General features: G+C 38.6%; 1 protein-coding gene across 1 annotated transcript in view; it reads right to left on the bottom strand.

Moving 5' to 3' along the window:
* Positions 1-20,490, bottom strand: part of papss1 (3'-phosphoadenosine 5'-phosphosulfate synthase 1) — a 60,800-nt gene that overhangs the window by 22,712 nt on the left and 17,598 nt on the right. The window contains exons 5-9 of the mRNA XM_072583905.1: positions 17,514-17,632; positions 14,639-14,752; positions 10,931-11,042; positions 7,378-7,583; positions 6,197-6,332 (exon numbers count right to left, since the gene is read on the bottom strand). Coding sequence (XP_072440006.1) covers positions 6,197-6,332; positions 7,378-7,583; positions 10,931-11,042; positions 14,639-14,752; positions 17,514-17,632 — 687 coding nt within the window. The remainder of the gene's footprint in view (positions 1-6,196; positions 6,333-7,377; positions 7,584-10,930; positions 11,043-14,638; positions 14,753-17,513; positions 17,633-20,490) is intronic.

Here is a 20,490-nt window from a genome sequence, read left to right on the forward strand (position 1 = left end):
TCCCAATCACTCTTTTATATCCACAACTTTGAATTTGAACCTTTTGTCACAGTAAACTTGCACTGAAGCCATCATACTGCCCTGTGTCAGTCAATAGTATAAATTATTAAGTCAGAAACATATTTAAATCTTCACATTAATGTTGGGGTAATCACAAATAGCATCAAAAAGCAAGTAATGCCACTTATTGCTGCTCATTGTGACTGCTGCTGAGAACAAAGCAAATGGAAAAGTACAAACTAAAACATAGAAAAAAATCATTGAAGATGTTAACAGAGATAACTTATGACATGATCTGCACTCCTGACATATTACAGTCATGCAAATATCAACAATAGGAATCTGTATAACCACATATGGTCACCAGGTGGATAGTCTATTTAATTCAGAATCTCAGCAACACTAAAGTTATATAACTTGACTTACTGAGAAACAGATTCTTAATTCCAAAATCAATTTGCTCTGAATAGGAATGCTGGCAGCCAAACATAAGCCAAGCACCCAATCAATTTTTCAGAATGCACATGGTCACATCAAAGTTCTTTGCAAAGTCCTTAAAAGAAATTCAGCAAACAGCTGCGCTCACTGAAATTTCAGTAAAAGGTAATGTTGCTGAGTGTCCTTGCACCTCGAAGAGAAAATGAAATCAATATAAATAATCTAATTGATGGGGGTTCAAGCAGGAACAGAGTCAAACAGCAAAAAGTATTTTAAAAACTGGATTAAATGATTTACATGCTGTCTGGATCTAGCTAGAATTTGAAAATTTGCATCAAATCATCACAGGGAATCATCACGACTTATTGATCTTACTAGTGACTGTAGCTTTCTCAAACCTAGAAATATACATGCAAACATCCCCTTTAACATTACCTGCCATACCTCTGAGTGAAGCTGATATAGCCACTGCAGTATATAGGACTCCTATATAGTTTATAGATGAAACTTTTTTAACATTAATTTATATTGATACTTGCATATATTGATTTTCCTACCTAGCTGAAGAGACTTTCCACAACTAGGTCATTCCAGCCAACCCCCATCGCACCAACATCTTAAGGAGAAAAATGCATAAAACTGCATCAACAAAAGCCACATTAAAAACAAATGCAGCTTTAAATATCTACAACCCAATAGGAGTTGAGGAAACTTCTCCATTGGCTGCAGTCATATCATTCTGATCTCCCTAACATAAGAAGTATGTTGTTAAACTTGAAAGGGAGGAGTTAAGCTATAGGGAGAGAGGTTCAATAGGCTGGAGCTATTTTCCTTGAAGCGTCAGATGCTAAGGGGTCACCTTATGGAGGTTTATGAAATCATGAGGGACATAGATAGGGTGAATAGACAAGATCTTTTCCCCAGGGTGAGTCCAAAACTAGAGGGCATAGGTTTAAGGTGACAGAAGGTTTAAAACGCACCTGAGGGATGACTTTTTCAGCCACAGTATTTAGTCCAGTACAACTCCTGATCAATGGCAATCACCCCAGATGTTAACAGTGAGGGATTCAGTGATGACAACAACATTGAGATCAAATAGGTGATGGTTCAATTCCCTCTTGTTGGAGATGGCCATTGCTTGGCACTGTGTGACTTGAATGTTACTAGCCACTTATCAGTCCAAGCCTGAATGTTGTCTGGACCTTGCTATACATGGATATGGTTTGCTTAAAAATCTAAGTTGTTACCAAATAGTGCTAAAATTGTGCAATAATCAGCGAACATTGTCACTTTTAACCTATGATGGAGAGAAGATCATTGAATCAGAAAGGATCATCCAAGAAGCACTTTGAGCCTAGTTATTCTGAAGTTATTGTGGTGCATTACTCATACCCCTACGTCTGAGCCAAAGTTCAAGTCCCAACTACTCCAAAGGTGGAAATAACATTTTTGAACAGGTTGATAAGAAAATATCTACTCCAAGGAACTGAAGATTCTGGTGGCACAGTGGTAGAGCCCCTTCTTCTGGGCAGGAGACCTGGGTTCAGGTCCCACCTATGCCAGAGGTGTGTCATAACGTCTCATGACAGATTGATATCTAATCAGTAATGTCTTGGGTCTGAGATGATTCACTATCAAAAATCACAACTGCATTCTTTTTGGGCAGTTAGGATTCCAACGAGGGAGAGCTTTTTTCCCAATTCCCAGTGAGTCTAATTTAGAACTGGTGCTAGAGCACTTTGAGGCCACACTCAGGTAAATGTTAAGGACAGTCAATCTCACCTCACCCCTGTTGATCTACGTTTTTGTCCATCTTTGGACCAAGGCTGTATTGAGGTCAAGATATAAATGGTCCCGGCAAACCCAAACTGAATGCTTGCGAGCAAGTCCTTTGCAATTGCTACTTGACTTGGTTGTTGAATATGAATAGACTAATAGGTTGGTAATTGTCTGGGTTGAATTTGTCCTGCTTTTTGTACACAAGTTATAACCGGGCAATTTTTCACACAGCCAATATTGCACCTCTACTGGAGCAGCTTGGCTAGGGTGCTACAAGTTCTGGAACATATGTATTCAGTACTATTGCCTATATTGTCAAGGCCCATAGTCTTAGCAGTAACCAATCAGAATTTTCTTGATATCACATTATGTGAATCAAATTGGTTTAAGACTGGCATCGTTATACTTGGTACCTCTGGAGGTGGTCAAGATCGGTCATCCACTCAGCTCTTCTAGCTGAAGGTGGATGCAGGTGCTTTAGCTTTATCTTTTGCACTGATGTGCTGGACTCACCTCCAATGAGGTGTTTAATTGTCCACCAATATTCACACTAGATCTACAGGGACTGCAGGGCTTGGATCTGATTTATTGGCTGTGGGATTGCTCAGCCTTTTCTGCTGTATGCTGCTTCCACTGTTTGATCCTTCTGCATTCTTCATTAAATCATAACTGATCTCCCAGCTTGACATTAACGGGTAGAGTGGTGGATATGCCAAGCTACAAGGTCTTAGATCGTGGTCAAATAGTACCTCATGAATATCCAGCTTCAGATTCCTGGATTTGTTCAAAAGCTGTGCCATTGTGCACAGTGGTGCCGCACAACACAGTGGAAGTTATCCTCAATGTGAAAATAGGACTTTCTCTCTGCAAGACTGTGCAATAATCAAATGCAACAGATACAATGATGAGAGTGAAGTCAAACAGATTATTTCTTCTTGCTAGTTCCTTCACCACCTGCAGTAATGTGCTTTAGGACTTTGCTGGTTCGAAACTCAGTCATCTCTCAATGGGTCAGTTGGAATTAATAAATCTGTGGATATGCTCTTACAAAGTCATGGTCAAAAAGATGCAAATTTGAGCAACAAATTCACGTGAGAACACTGAGAACTCAGTGTCCCTAAAACAACAAAGAATAAAGTAGCACTGAGGGGTGATAGGCAGTAAAATCAAGAGAAAGTAGTTCCTCATTGCCACGTATGTTTACCCACCCAAAATATCACAAACAATTTAAACTCTAATACCTGTTCCGGTGACAGGTTACAGAACTGAAACATTTAATTGGGGTGTCTCTCCCTCAATAAATACTAGGAGTTTTGTTGGGTCTTCACAACATTTTGTTTGTGTATCATAATAAACAACACTAACTATTGCTTTACATTCTTTAGAATAGCTGCTGTAATCGAACAGATAATCAATGATTCCAACATGAGGATCTAGTGGTCTGGTATAAGATTTAGAGAAGCTCAGTACTGCATGCCTGGAGGAGCATCAAGAGAAAGAGAGAGATTACAAAAGGAAAAAATTCACTGAGGAAGGAAAATCAAAGATGAATTTGATTTTCAATGAGACACGAGCATAACAACAGCAAATACAGCTGAAAGATGGTTGGAGATTGTCTCTGGTTGTGATTTGAGAGACATACTTTAGCTAGCTTTGAGACATTATGCGTAAACAGCCTTGGCTTAACTGAGTTTTGCTTCCACCTTGTGGAGAATTCACTGATCTCCATTGTAAGAATGAACCACTAATGTCAAAGGTTGCCATTGTGTAGAGAACCAATTCAGAATGCGGCTGATTGGAGTTTCATAATGTTTTGCCTCTAGTCTTCAAATATTTGTTCTTAAAGCACTGGCTAAGACCCAGATTATTCCCTTAGCTTGAAAGGGTGCAACCCTCCAGTTCCTGGTTCACCATCAATAATGTTAGACAGGAAATTCTAGGATACTGACCTAGTGACAATAACAAAATTTACATCTAAATCAGGATGGCAAGTGACTTGGAAGTAATTTTCCCACAACATTAACCCTTCTGTCACAAGACTGAAATGCTGTTGAAGTTAATTTTGGTGATTTGCGGCAGTTAATCTTAATAGTATTTCCTACGTTCACAATGCAGAAAGAGGAGGATAGGAATCAGTGATATAGCTATTGATCAAACAAGACCGCTCTGTCCTGTTTAAATTACAAGTCTTACATGACAATAAAATAACTTTTTCAATAAACTTTACTCCTGTAGATACAACTTTAGAGAGTCATGAAGAAAGAAGTGGAGATTACAGAAAACAGTGAAGCTTTCTATGTTATGCAACACCAACCAATTTTGTTTCTGACTTGTTACCTGTTCAGGATGAGAAGGAAAATGGTTGAATTTGACAACCAGCCTGTTAGTTCAGTGCAGCTGGACTTTTCAGGCTTTTGGTATTTTTATGCTGTTATCCTGATAAAAATTATATGATCCCTGAACAGGTCTCATGGGAATACTCTCTCAACCCTTCAGCCACTGGGCAAGATAAAAGTACTCTAGCAGTAATCTGTTAGATGTGTGCAGCAATGTATCCCTATTGCCATCCTCAAGAGGCATTTCATATTTCAGGTGTAGCAGGTGAGTGGAGAAAAAGCAGAGAAACTTAAATTACACTTTTCAACGTCCTAATAGGTGTTCACAAACTGTGATCTTTAACGTGCGCATTACGTTGCAGTAGATAAATTATGAATATCAAGAATATAAATGATTGGCTACTAAAGTAGCAGAGAGATATGGCTCCTACTGCAGGACCACAATGTGGGAAACTGTATATCATAGCATTACTGCACATGAACTATGGAACATAATAGCAATCTGCTTATGAAGAAAGGATGACAGTGATATCAGGTGACTAAGGGTATTTTAATGCATGCTGCTGCCTCTCCTACATTGTTCATGTATCGTATATTTCCTGTTCCTTAGCACAATGACTGAGAATTTATACTAATATGTAAATAGCTTCCTGCACATTATCAATGGAGAAAACATGTGCGTGCTTGTTTTTGGGGGAGGACTAGTGTTGGTTTGAGGTAACAAGCTATGCTTGTTTAATTGATCTTTTCATGACCAATATGTACTATTTGCATTTGGCTTGTAGACACTTTGTCAGGTCACGTCAATGTTTTCCATGGGGAAACCTTTTAAATATTTTGATTGATTTTTCATATAAAATCTTGAGTCAGTCAGAAAACATAGGCCTTACATCAATCCACCACTGTGCAAAAGGGTCGACATGAGCAGTTTGCGGTGCTTAGTTTCATTACAGCAGCATAGTACAAACATTAGCTGCAGCCAATTTCAAGTGACTTTGCAAACAAAAAACCTTGCATTCAAATAGTACCTTTCATATCCTCAGGACATCATAAAGACTTTTTCCAACAAAGCAAATACTTCTGAACCATAATCACTTGTCATGCAGCAAATATAATTTGCTACGTAACAAGAAATCAGAAAAAGTGCTATTTAATGATGATGATTGAGAAACAAACACTGGTTAGAAAACATGGGAGAACATCTCTTTATATTCACCTGACAGCAGGCAGAACTTCAGGTTAATGTTTCATCTGAAAGGCTGCACTTCCTCTAATACGGCACTGAAGTGTCAGCCTATATTATGTGCTCAAAACTCTGGAGAAGATCTTGAAACTACAGAATCTGTGCAACGGAGTTTAGCAGAACTAGAGAACCACAAAGAGACACATCATGAGTTTTGCAGGTGATTTTGTCAAACTTAAATGGCACTCTTAGTTGCTAGCCCTAAAGAAAAAAAAATTGGAAACTGTCTACTTCTCAGGACTCACATTCCTCACTAAATCTGGAAGTAAATAGAAAGGATATTTGGCACTTTGCCCTGAACACCAATGCTAAGTAATTACAGGCCCCACAAATCTGAAGCATTGAAAAAATGTAAACTCAAATTTCTACAGTCAAATTGCCAGTGGTTAATTCTACTCACCGGCATTCATTGCCTTAAATTTCTGCTTTAGCTCCCGTGGAGTGAGCCGATAATGATCAAGGCCATCATTCCAAAAGATACGATCAAGAACTTGCAGGTCTCCACCTACTAGCCAGCTGCCACTCTGCATTACCATCTGTGAGGTTATAAGCGTACAGAGCCAAAAGAAACCATTACACTTCAAATAAGCAATGGGTGATAGTGGACACGAAAAAACTCATAGCTGATGCTGAAAATATGAAATAAAAATGAAAGATACGTTTGAAATTTCACAATTCAGGTAGCACTCGTGTTGACGGTTCATGTCAATTCTGGCACAGCCTCTGAGCACATTAGTTGTTTCTCTCATTATCAGCACCTTTTGCTTGGCACCATCACTTCTGTTATTCAATCACCTCCATCCCTCCAGTCCTCCTTTTCATTCCCTGATTCCTTGTCCCCAGCTCTGTGCCTGCTTGTGAACTGTTCACCTTTAGCATGCTCTGTTGGACAGTCTCAAATTTGAAATGGTAACTGTGTTTCGCTCTCTGTTGATCTTGAGTTTTCCAAGTTTTCCAGCATTAACTGAGAAATTTACAACTTGCTGTATAATTTTAAAAAACTGAAAACTGGTACATCACCCTAATAAAACTTCAGTAATGTATAGGAAATGCCAGCTGAAAATTATTGCAGATAACTGCACGGATGCCTTCAAAATAACAAAAGGAAAATGGTTATGTTTCTAAGTGATTGAAAAATAACTGAAAATTAACGAAGATCACTGAAGCTACAAAGCAAATCATTGTCATACATCAGGTCCTCTGTATGGTGGCCATAAAGAACATCTGTAGTGAGTTATTAGAATCCCTGATATTTCAAAGTAAATCAGTGGCTCACAGCTGACCAGCAGGCAGAGCTATGGAAAAACATCATCCTGGTAAACCTTTCTGAACCATTTGCGGCTCAATAATATCTTTCCTATAACTGGGCGACCAGAACTGGGAACAGTATTCAACTTCCCAACTCTTCTATTCAAAAGGACTGTGCAATGAAGGCAAGTGTGCCAAATGCCCTTTTTAACCAACCTGTCTATATGTGAGGCAAACGTCAAAGACTTTAAACCCCAAGGTCCCTCTCCTCTACACTAAGGTCCTAAATGAATGCCGCACAGATCTTAAAGGAAAAGATGTTTTCAGCAAAACCTTAATGTAAGGATGCTCTTTGCAAGTTGTTCCCCACTGACGTGCACAACGTTCCTCTTTCCTGTGCTCGTAGAATTCCGGATTGCGAAGGATAGCCACCCGCTGTCCATTATACACCAGAGTAAAGGCAGTGCAGCCATCCAGTCGCTCTTTGTCTTCATTTGTTGCTGTCAGCACAATTGGCACTGACAAGTTAATGAGACCTCCTGCAATACACAAGGCAAAACAGCAATAAGAGCATCGTACATAATTTACACCTTAAACAAGAGACTGTGCTGGGTATAGACATAACTTAAAAAATGAAAAATTCAACTAGCTAGTCTACTTCACAAGATCTTCCTGCATTGGGTGCACCAATATCTTCCACATCACATCCCTATCAATACAAAGCCATGGGAAAGTATGTTTCCCATCCCAGAATAAGAGTTTATAAAGAATCAAGCTTCTGTGGGAGTGAGCTAGTTGGCAATTTTGCTGAGATTAGAGTTGGGATTCCTATGTTTATCACCACCATTACCAGAATTTAATGTGTCATATATGGCATTCTGGAACATCCTCGAGGACCTGAGTGAAAAGGACAAGATCTGATACACCACCTCTGCTGTGGGGCGGTTTACTGAGCTATTGTAAACTCTTCTGAAGTATTCCAAACATGATGGCAAATATTAGCCCCATCATGTTTTATGTAAAGGGTCACCCTGTACCATACTTTGATTATTAATCACATGAGCTTTGAAGGCAAAAAGAAACCGCACATCAGTCTTTACCAAACTTTACAAGAAAATAGGAAGCAATGAGAAGGTCAGATGTCACCTGGAAAGTGCAATCCCATCGAGTGTTAACACTCAGTTTCACTTTGAACTCAACAATTCAGAACCTGAAGTCAAAATCTGACTCATTTGCAAGATGTTACCATTGCTGGCGATGTTGGCATGTACGGCTAAATATTCTGGCTTTGATTCAAATTAGAGAGTTTGTTTGGTTACCTCTGAGGGCAGTTAAGAGCAAACCATTCTGGAGTTGAATATAGACCACGTCAGGTAAGGATAACAGGTTTCCTAATGGACTTAGTGAACGAACTGCGTTTTCATGGTAATCAAACAGCTTCACAATTTCAGTTTTGATATTGGCTTTTTAATACGGTGGACAAGCAAAGCAAACGTGGCGACAGTCTTTAAACCAATGATCCATAGAATATGTGGAACTCAGTTGGGATCAGAAAGGAGGCACAATGAAAAGACTTTTGCATACCATGTGTCAAAGGAATCAGCAATGCACTTTGGAGAATATTGTGTACAGGTTGCTTTTTATGCAGTAAACGAAGGATAGAATCAGTCAGAAAAATGTAGATTACCCACTTTGGTAGGAAAAACAAATGTGTATTTTTTAAATGGAGAGAAGTTGGAAACTGTAGATATTCAAAGGGAATCTGCTCCAGAGGTGGGTGACAAAACCTCTAAAGAGGTTGGTTAGAAAATATCTAGAAAAGTTAACTACTGCAAATGGTGGAAATAATAAAGGTCTCTGACCTTAAATTTCATTTGGTTTCTATCCTCAATTGTACAGAAGTTTAGTTACGCTACATATAGTTCTGTTCACCACACTACCAGAAAGATGTGGAGGCTTTGGAGAGGGTACAGAAAATGTTTACCACAACATTGTCTAGTTTGCAGCTATGTGGAGAGATTTCCATTTGAATGTTAGAGGCTGAGAGGTAACCTGATAGAAACTTATAAAATTTTAAGAAAAATAAATAGAATGGATAGTTGCAGAGTACTTTTCCCAGGTAGAAATGACAATTATAAAGGGACATATGTTTAAAGTAAAAGGGGGAAAGTTTAAAGTAGATATTGGGATTTTTGTTTGCACAGATGGTGGTAACTGCTTGGAATGCACTGCCAGAGGAAGTAGTAGAAGCAGACACAAAAACAATGTTTAAAAAGCATCTTGACAGTGTGATGATACTATGGCTTATTAGAGATGTATTTTGTCCTAAGTTAACCAGGTTACAGTCCAGTTTTCTTTCAAAGTGCTACTGCTTCATCAGGTGGTGTGGAGTATAAGATCGTAAGACACAGAATTTATAGCAAAAGTTTACAGTGTGATGTAACTGAAATTATATATTGAAAAATACCTAGATTGTTTGTTTAGTCTCTCAGCTTTTAGACTTAACAAACAATTCGGGTCTTTTTCAATATATAATTTCAGTTACATCAGACTATAAACTTTTGCTATAAATTCTGTGCCTTACAATCTTATACTACACAACCACCTGAAGGAGCAGCGATCTGAACGCTAGCGCTTCCAAATAAACCTGTTGGACTATAACCTAGTATTATGTGATTTTTAACGTTGTACACCCCAATCCAACAGCGGCATCTCCATTCCTGTATTTTGTCTTGGTTATTTCATAAAGAAAGGTTGAGACAGAGATGCAGAGCAGTCTGCTCCAAAGCCAATAAACACCATGTGTGGCATTGAGGATTTTAAGTTGGAACAACAGAAGCAGCTGGGATGGGTGGGGTCAAGCCCCCACAGAACCAGGATTTTTCTTTTTAGTTTTAGTCTTCAATAGCAGATGCTGGGGTTTTGTAGCTGGATCTGGAAGCCCTGATATCTCTCTCTGTTATAGCTAAAAGCTGGGATTCTCTTCCTGCTGCTAGAACCGCATGTGAGCCAGTCTATTTTACTGAAATTGCCTTTGCCAAAGGTGTGTTTATGGGATGTTACCATATTTGAAATGTTAATTATTAGTAGTCAATATATTATATATTATTTTGTTAAGCATTCTGACAGAGTTACAGTTAAGCCAATTATTTTATTTTTGTTTAATCTATATTTTAACTATAGTGTATGAATAAAGTTAGGGTCTACACTACCTTAATATATTTTGAGGGAGTTTGGTCTAGTCCATAACAACAGATAAAAGAGTAGTCATGGAAGAGAGGGATACAGCTTTTTAATTGAGAAAAGCACCAGGTCAGTCCCAGTTAGGTGGGTCAAAGGGCCTGTTGCTGTATTGTACTGTCTCTTGTTCTCCTTGGATGGAACCAGATTTGCTAAGTATTTATACATTTAGTTCATAATTTGTCTTGACCATGATGCAATGCCACTTTCTTTAAAGAACTTCAGAACATTGCTGGTGCTATGAACTTACCATCATTGCTTTCAATAATCTACATGACGGTCATTGCCTTCCTACTGCATTGTAAATCATACATTGTTACAAAGGAATGCGGCTGCAACATTTTATTCTGGTTTTAACTGTTATTAACCTCTGAACCTTCTAGTACACACAGGAGGCTGAAACTTTCCATTAAGCTCTTCTGGGTCTACACATTGTATCTAAGGGGAAATCCTTGTACCATCCCCATTTACCATGAGTGATGTTCCAGGCTTTACATCAATCTTTTACATGTGCAAATAATTAGAACTGGCAAAACGATATAACAGCATTAACTTTTTTTTTTAAGTTGACAAAGATGATACTCATCATCTGTACACCATTTCATGCAATGCCTCTCTCACCCAGGGGTTTATGCAGGGTCCTTACCATCCAACAAGCAGCCGAAGTGAAGGCATTGCAAGAATTCGCGTTCCCTCATGAAGCCATTGAGTGGAGTAGCCCAACCCTCAGCCAGTACCTGCACCCACTGCAAATCCACCTAGAAAAAAGAACAAAGTCATAGGCAGCACCTAATGTCTCCTTTTGAACAACTCAATGGTTTTATTCAATCAACAAAAATTTTGCACAATGCACATCAGGCTTTACCCATATCCTTAGGGTGGCCCAAAGCCAATTAATTATTCAAAGTAAATTATCTGTACACAACTGCAGCAGCCAGTTTATATACTGTAAATTCACACAAGCATAATGGAATAAATAACTAAGTAATATGTTCTCCATAGTTTTGATTTAAAAGATCATTCAGCACACCAGAAATAATTGCTGGCAGCTGGATAAACCAGCAGAGTCCTAGTCTGTCCTTGTTCTTTGGTAGACCTCTGACTGGCTGCCAATATACCCAATGAGGAGACAATCATTACAAGAGACATTACTGCAGTAGCCTAGAAGCAGCAAACTGCAACTCAAGAGTTTCCAAAGGACAATGATGTTTCTGTTAAAAATGTTCAATGAATCAAAATAAAACTTTTAACTTTGACCCTTATTTAGAAGCACTCAGTTTATGCTTTTCTAAACTTTCCTTAAAGTAACTTCTACAACCATCAAATGTTTTAGGTTTATTAGTAACTGAAGTAAGTTTATTTTTCCTTACTGTTGTTCTTTGAGGGTATATATGTGAAGTATACTAGCTCATCTGTTAGTGAATCTGCTCCTAGCCATTACTAATTTAAAACACTAGTCATTGGCAAAGTACAGGGACAGAATAACCAATGGCGGCAACAGCAGCAGTGGTTCAGTCTGGGAGTCACCGAGACAGGCTCCAACACACTTGTTATTTTCTGTAACTTAAATGAGTTGCAGACCCCAATTCTCTGAAGGGACATAAAATTAGGCACCTTCCCTGGAGTGGCTGGGGTAGGGGGGAGGGCTAGAATGGGGGTGGTGGGAAGAGAGAGAGAGAGAGACAGACAGAAAGAGAAAAAGAAAGAAAGAAAGAAAGAGAGAAAGAAAGAGAGAGAGAAAGAAAGAAAGAAAGAAAGAAAGAGAGGAAGAAAGAAAGAGAGGAAGAAAGAAAGAGAGGAAGAAAGAAAGAGAGAAAGAAAGAAAGAGAGAAAGAAAGAAAGAAAGAGAGAAAGAAAGAAAGAAAGAGAGAAAGAAAGAAAGAAAGAGAGAAAGAAAGAAAGAGAGGAAGAAAGAAAGAGAGGAAGAAAGAGAGAAAGAAAGAAAGAAAGAAAGAGAGAAAGAAAGAAAGAAAGAAAGAGAGAAAGAGAGAAAGAAAAAAAGAGAGAAAGAGAGAAAGAAAGAAAGAAAGAGAGAAAGAAAGAAAGAAAGAGAGAAAGAAAGAGAGAAAGAAAGAAAGAGAGAAAGAAAAGAAAGGAAAGAAAGAGAGAAAGGAAAGAAAGAGAGAAAGGAAAGAAAGAGAGAAAGAAAGAAAGAAAGAGAGAAAGAAAGAGAGAAAGAAAGGAAGAGAGAAAGAAAGAAAGAGAGAAAGAAAAGAAAGGAAAGAAAGAGAGAAAGGAAAGAAAGAGAGAAAGAGAGAAAGAGAGAAAGAGAGAAAGAGAGAAAGAGAGAAAGAGAGAAAGAGAGAAAGAAAGAAAGAAAGAAAGAAAGAAAGAAAGAAAGAAAGAAAGAAAGAAAGAAAGAAAGAAAGAAAGAAAGAAAGAGAGAAAGAAAGAGAGAAAGAAAGAGAGAAAGAAAGAAAGAGAGAGAGAGAAAAGAGAGAAAGAGAGAAAGAAAGAAAGAAAGAAAGAAATGGGCGGGAGGGGAAGGAAGGGAGGGAGGAACATTTACTGAAAAAGCAACAGTCTACAAAAGCCACAGTAGATATTTGTGAAATTACATGATGTATATTTGTCTTCAACATCTTTGTGATATTTCAAACTCATTAACCCAGCCACGTGCAGGGGCATAAATATATAATTACACAATTAACAAAATACAACAAATCCTAAACGGTTCTTACTTTTTAAAAAAAATGCCCTTACTCCATGAGCACAATTTAACTGGCAAGAGGGCAATTTAACTACAGTAGCACAATCAGGACACAAAGCTTTCATGGTTTTACATTGAAAGGTACTGAAAAAATTCACATCACCTGGGAACTGCAACAGCACTATTAAAATATTCAGTTTTCTAACAGCCAGGTTTCCCTTGTTTAGTTAAGGCAGCAAATCTTTTGAGATTTTGAAGATCGAGGTATTGGAGGATGGTGAAACAAGTATTTCAAAGTATCAAAGTATTTCAGCCTCCCCTCCACACTAAACCTTGGATTGTGAGCAGTTTTCACAGGAGCCATGACAAATTCTCCCCTTCAATACTTGATTCATATTTTGTTTAAGAATGCAACAAAAGAAAACAGTTTTCATGATTTTTGCACGAGTACTTATTGCACTCTAGTACTACATTGGCAATCTCTTTAAGCTGGTTAATGCCTCTGGCAAAATGCACATTAATTCCACAAACTGTATCATCTAGGCTTACTGTACTATGATTATGATGTAAAATATGTTTATACTCAACAAGCCTCCCCAAATACAGCTTAATACAATATATAAATTGAGAAGTAGTCTTCCATTTCAGTGAAGAAAATACCTATATAGTGCATAAAGTGCTTTTTGCTGCACAACAATGAGCCATAGAAAAGATATAGCCCAGAAAGTGGCCATTCTGCCCAACATGGCAGTACCAGCTTTTGGGTACAGCCGCTCATGTTCCTTTGGAAATGCAGCAGTCAATTTATGCAGTCAGGTCTCACAAACTTCAACATGGTCAGCTGATTCATTGAAAGTTAAGGGTTCAATATCAGCCAGGCCACCCGAGATAATTTCTTTGTTTTCTTCAAGCAGTGCTGTGTAATCTCTTACATCCATCCATGATGGCGAGTTAACAGTGCAGCACACCCTTGTCACTGGAAAGCAGGATCAGCTTTGATGATGTGCTCAGGTCCCTGATGGGGGCCCCTCAACATACAACCCCCTGACAAAGGGGTGAAAATGCTACTGTTCAACCAGGCTCTCTCAGTGATTATATTACCTTCCCCAGTTTAACTTGCAACTTGTCATGTGCAGGATTATTTACTAAAATCCATGAAGTTTATGCTGCTTTCAATTAAAAAATTGTAAAAATAAAATTGCACAAACATCAGATTGATTTGTTAAGGACAATGAATGATACACAATATGACCTAATTTTTTGGAATTGGACTGAATACAGTGATAATTTAAACATGCTTAAAATGTACCTATAGCAAATCCAACATCATTCTTTCCAATGTGAAATATTTCTATTGATATAATACTTTTCATTCAAAGTTCACGAAGTGAATGACAGACAAGTGAGGTGCAGTAATGGATGTTTCATTTCTACAAACTGAGGGGTGAACATTGGTCACGAGAATAACTCTGTTCAAATGCTGCTTCAGGATCTTTGACATGCACTTTCATTAGTCAATAGGTCTCAGATTAGCAGTTCAACTGAAGAGTGACATTTCCAAACTCGGAGTCTGTATGGACCTTGCGCTGAAACCCTTCACCTGTTGACTGTGAAACAAGAATACTACCAGTTTTGCCATGCCTGTGCAGTGCCACACGACAAGTTAAATCACTTACAAGAGGTAAGAGAAGAAAATGTCCATACCTTATTAATTTCCAAGGCTGGCAAAGTGTCTGCATCAGCTCTGGCGAGATCAAGCTTATTTTCTGGGACAAAGAGTTCTTTTATTTCAGCGTAAGCATCAACAGGGACAATGTCCTTTGTGAAACAACATAGTAACAACATTGGACTATTGGTTTAATGCAAGAAACTGAACTAATACACAGCAATGAATGGTTAGGAACATTCTGTACAGGAGGTACGGTGAAGCTTTAGAAAAAAAACTTGGTACTGTACTGCCATCTTGTGTTCATAATTAATAAAAGCAATATGCTTGAATGAAAATCAAAGAATTGCAGACTTAATTAAATAATGTTATTACAAATAAAGGATTAAAGGAGCTTCTTTCATTTGTGGAATGAATGATAACTCATATCGGTCTGTAGAGGGAGGTGCTTAAACTACAATTAAGGTGGTTACACAAAAACGATTACTTTAAAAGCCATAGCCAAATTCATGGTCAACCTCAACGGATACAAGAAAATCACAACCACACAGACCTCCATGAAGAGCTTTATTTAAAACATCTGTTTCAAATATCACTTAAAAATAAAGCTCATTTTGGGGGTCTGGATGGTGAGCCACAAGCTAACGTCACTTTGTTATCCTGTAGGTGTAGACACAGGAGTTCTTCCGTTCTAGTGTTGCTAGCTAACAAAATAAATATCTTCACAAGTGATGATAGCCAGATATACTAGAGACTGTAATAACTTCACCGCTTTGCTAAAACAAACACACTTTGTAAATCATACTCGAGCAGGCTTGAGTATTTGCTTCTAAGTTTCCATCTTCCCTTTTCTGGTCTCTGTACTGATTGCAGAAGTAGTCCCAGAAATACTTCTTTGAAAGTGGTCAGAAATTCCATATTGTCAAGGGTGAAAGATTCTGCTTGTTTCTACCAAAGGTCAGCTATTTTGAGAATTCAGAATGGCCAAAGATGATCTAGTGGAGATGTTGACAGAAAATACAGAGAAATGATTTCCCAAGGTTGCAGGAGTAGGAGTGTAAAAGGGAAGAGAAGACAGAGTGGAACAATGGGCATAATCTTACAATAAAGAGCCAAAGCACTCATGAGAAAAATCAATGAGCATGTTTTTCCACATGAAGGAATACAGGGAATCTGGTACACTCTTCCTCTGCTCTCTGCCCTCTTCCCCAAAGTGAAACTGATGGTGGGTCAAATGGAATTTTAAGTTTTCATTCAGTATAGATATTGAGTACAGCTTCCTGAAAGTCTCTCAGAAATTCAGAAGCTTATATCGCACATTACTCGCATGTCATTTCACATAGAAAAAAGGAACACAAGGAGGTAATTCAGCCCTCCAGCCTGCTCCAGGGTTTGCCCTATTCCCTTTGATTCTCTTAGCCTCAAGAAATTTATCTATTTCCTTCTTGAAAACATTCAAAACTTTGGTTCCAATTACTTTCTGTGGAAAAGAATTCCAGAGACCAGCCACTCGCTGGGTGAAGATATTCTACATCTCATTCCTAAATGGTCTACCCCATATCCTTCGACCATGATGCTTGGTTCTGGTCTCCTTGGTCATCAGGAACATCTTTCCTGCATTCATCCTGTCTAGATCTGTTAGAATTTTACAGGTCTCCCCTTCCTTCTCCTCCTAAACCCCAGTAGATATAATCCTAACTGATCCGGTCTCTCTTCACACATCAGTCATGCCATCCCACGAATCAGTCTGTTAAACCTTTGCTGCTTTCTCAAAAATAACACACTTCCATGGTCACTCAAAAAAAATTAAAAAGATACTTCGACTAAACTAAGTAGACAGAAAACAAAAACAATTAGGGATGTGGGTATCAAGCAATATGGATCAAAGTTAGTAGAATGAGGTATAGAATATCAATGATCTAATGAGAATGGCTGAACTCGATGTATAGGTTAAATGGGCTATATTTGATTTTGTATACCCAATGTCATGCTCTAAAAAAACATGATACTGCCACAGAGCCTTATGGTATATGATGCTCTTCAGCTGTTTCTACAGTGTAACCAGTCTTTCCTTTTGTCTAGCAAGGAAATGAATTGCATTTACGTATCGCCATATACTTCCAAAGGGCATTCTAAAGCAACTTTATAGCTACTCAAGTACTTTTCTTTGTGAAGTGTAGCAACTGTTGTAAGTGTAAGAAATGTGACCATTTGTCTGCAGCATTTCTCAGTATACCTATGGAGTATTACTCTAGGTTATATGCTCAAGTCCACTGAATGGCACTTGAACCCACAAAAGCCTTGGGATAAGTCACAAAATTGTGAAAGGCACACTCTCTACCAGAATATATATATACTTTTTAAAAACAACAGTTCAAAAAAACGGCCCAGCATCATAATTTTGGACAGCTTAGTATGGACAAATGTCAACTTTACCAGTGACTTGAAATCCAAAGAATGAATCTTTTTAAAAAGTTTTACACTGATGCCACTTTCTCCAGAAAGTGTTGTTCCCTGAGAGTGTGTACTGGCAGGTGCTTAACTTTATACAAAGTAGAGATCTTGTTAGTCACCATTCTTTTGTGGTAACGCTATTCTGGTCACTGAAACTACCTTGGGCTAAAGAGGCAGCAACTCAGAAGTGAGAAAGAGTTAACGTTTCACCTGACCAGAAAGGATCTTTAAATTAACTCTATTGTTCTCTCCACAGTTGCTGCCTGATCAGCTCAGAGATTATAGTATATTTTGCTTCTGCCTTACACCTGCTTTGTTAAGGTGCAGTTGGGTTTCCTTGCTTTATTCTGGAGTGGCCACAGCTGGTGTTCAACCTTGATGTCTGACTCACTAGTCCTAGTAACCATAATAAACCCAATATAAAAGGTAGTGCAACTCAAAACGCAGTTGAATCCTTACTCGTTCTTGAAGCAGTTCAATCACTTGCTGGACACACTCATTCACAGAACAGACATCGGTCTTCAATACTAGTTCAGGAGCTTCGGGTTTCTCGTACTCTGAGTCAATACCAGTGAATCCTGTAAGACAATAAAGACATTGTGTTCCTTAAAAATTAACTGCAAAATTTCATAATGGAAGCTTTTTGCTACTTGCTTAATAATGCACTTTCAAACTAAAACGATTAGTGCGAGGTGGGTTAGGCAATTCTAGAATTACCAGTCCGAGTTAGAAGTGGACCAGTTCCCTTTCCTTGCTCCTGAATAGAAAGATCAAGTGAAACTGAAGGAAATTTTTCAGCCAACATTCCTGCTGCTGACTATTTTCCAATCAGCATGCACAGACATATGTAGAATCTGCATCAGCGGCACGGGCATGGACGGCACGGTGGTTAGCACTGCTGCCTCACAGCACCAGAGACCTGGGTTCAATTCCTGCCTCAGGCAACTGTCGGTGTGGAGTTTGTAATCTCCCCGTGTCTGCGTGGGTTTCCTCTGGGTGCTCCAGTTTCCTCCCACAATCCAAAAATGTACGGGTTAGGTGAAGTGGCCATGCTAAATTGCCCATAGTGTTAGGTGAAGGGGTAAATGTAGGGGAATGGGTGTGGGTGGGTTGCAGTTCAGTGGGTCGGGGTGGACTTGTTGGGCCGAAGGGCTTATTTCCACACTGTAAGTTATCAAAGTAATCTAACCTAATCACGTGAGATATTTCCCAGCTCACCCAGCTGATACAAGTAGGTGAGGGAGGGCACCTTGGCAAGATGAGGGAAATATCTGACGCCAACAAATCCCGACTCCAACAAAAGAAATGAACAGAAACTGAAGAGGAAACTCAAAATAAAAAAACATTTAAATAATGAACTTGTGGTTAAACATCCTCACGTGAGAATTATCAAACAACATCTGACATGGATTTATTTGATTTGATTTGATTTATTGTAGTCACGTACTTCAGTACAGTGAAAAGTTTTGTTTTGCAAACAGTACCAGCAGATCATAGCAAACAAGGACACACAGATCATAGTGTGCTTAGACAGAGTCAGGCGTACAAGGTTACAACTGTACAGGAGATGCGCAAAGCAAGATAAACATTAGCCAGCTCAACATTATTTGAAGTTAGAGAGGTCCATTCAGCAGTCCTGCAACAGCAGTGAAGAAGCTGTTCTTGAAACAGAAGTGACGACTTCAGATTCTGGAGCACCAAATACACAGGTAATGCAGGTTTACTGGTTAAATCGATAAACGTGACGGGAGAATTTCTTACTTACTGTTATCCTTTTCAACTTTCACTATTACTTGTAACAATTGCTAACTAGTTAAATCTTGCACCCATTTTAAATTAAAATAATTGCTATGCGCTGGAGATATTGACTGAAATTTGAAAAACAATTCTCCCACAAATTAATGTTCCTTCTCACATCAATAAAACCAAAATACTTTCAAAATTGAAGATACAAAGACACAAAAATATTAGAAGTGCAAACAAGCAAATTATTTACCAATCAAATTTCCAGAACTGAAATAATTCAGCATTAATTTTTTAGCCTCTGAACAGGCACAATTCATCACTCCAGGGAAGCAGAGGGAAAATAAATCAGGATACATCCTTAACAGGGAACTTTAGCATATAGACTATTAACTAACTAAAGCAGGGTTTAAGGGGTCAGTAATAAGCCTGTTTGGTGTGAGGGAACGTAACATGAGGAAGGAAAAGGTTGTGTATACATTCAAGAGTGACGGTCTACTCTTTTACAAAATCTTAAAATGTACACTGTACTTTTCATTACATAGTCTAATGCCATTGTATATAGCAAATAAGAAGTTTATATCTAGATCTGTAATTTAACTAAAGGAACTTAACTCATGTTATCCAGTCTGCGTGCATTACTTGTGGCCTTGTCATTAAGCTCTCTCTGCCTGAGAATCTCAAAGTTCCAGGTTCAACTCCCACTCCAGAATTTGAGCACCAAAGTCAAGGGTGACACTCAGTGTAATACAAAGAGGGTGCAGCACTTTTGAAAGTGTGATCGTTCAGGTGAGATATTAAGTTAAGACCTGTTGGGTGGATGCAAAAGGTTTCATTGAACAACAGGCAAGTTGCTCCCAATTTCCTGGTCAATATTTTAATCCTCAAATCAACATAAAACGTTATATTACTTGCTCATGGGAGACTGTGTAAGTTTGCATGCACATCATTTGGAATAATTAAACTGTATAAGTACTTCATTGGCTGTAAAGCACTTAGAGACATTTTGTGATAATAATGGAAGGAGGCCATTCGGCCCATCAAGTAATATGAGCATAACACTTGGAGCCATCTCTTACCCTATCCCTGTAAACTTTCATTTCCCATGGCTAATCCATCTAGCTTGTAGATCCTTTGACACTATGGGCATTTTAGATTGGCCAATCCACCTAAATTACATATCTTTAGACTGTGGGAGGAAACTATTGCATCCACAGGAAGCCCACAGGGAGAATGTGCAAACTTCACACAGACAGACAGTAGCCTGAGAGTGGAATTGAACCCAGGGTCCTTGGCACCGTGAAGCAGTAGTGCTAACCACTGAGCCACCATGCCACCCATATACAAGAGATATTTTTCCCTTTATAATTTCAAGGTTTGGTTAAAAAAATTACGCAGAGCTGCATATCACTGGGCCCATCGTTTATATATGACAACACAAGCAAATGGTCGACAAATATTTTAGCAAAGTGAATGAAACAAGAGCAATACCAATTTGATATTTTAAATCGAGGAGCTCACGACAGTTTAAGATTTTCAGACTCCCTCCAAGCTCTGCAAAGTCTAATTTTCCCAACAGAAAGATGCTCACTGTTTTGTAAACTAAGCTCCCATAACTATTTAATCCACCGCAGACTTCCAGCAGTGAGCGGTCACACTCAAACCCTTGTTAGGAACAAGAACGTCAAGACTC

This window comes from Chiloscyllium punctatum, chromosome 14, assembly GCF_047496795.1.
Source record: "Chiloscyllium punctatum isolate Juve2018m chromosome 14, sChiPun1.3, whole genome shotgun sequence".
Lineage (NCBI taxonomy): Eukaryota > Metazoa > Chordata > Chondrichthyes > Orectolobiformes > Hemiscylliidae > Chiloscyllium > Chiloscyllium punctatum.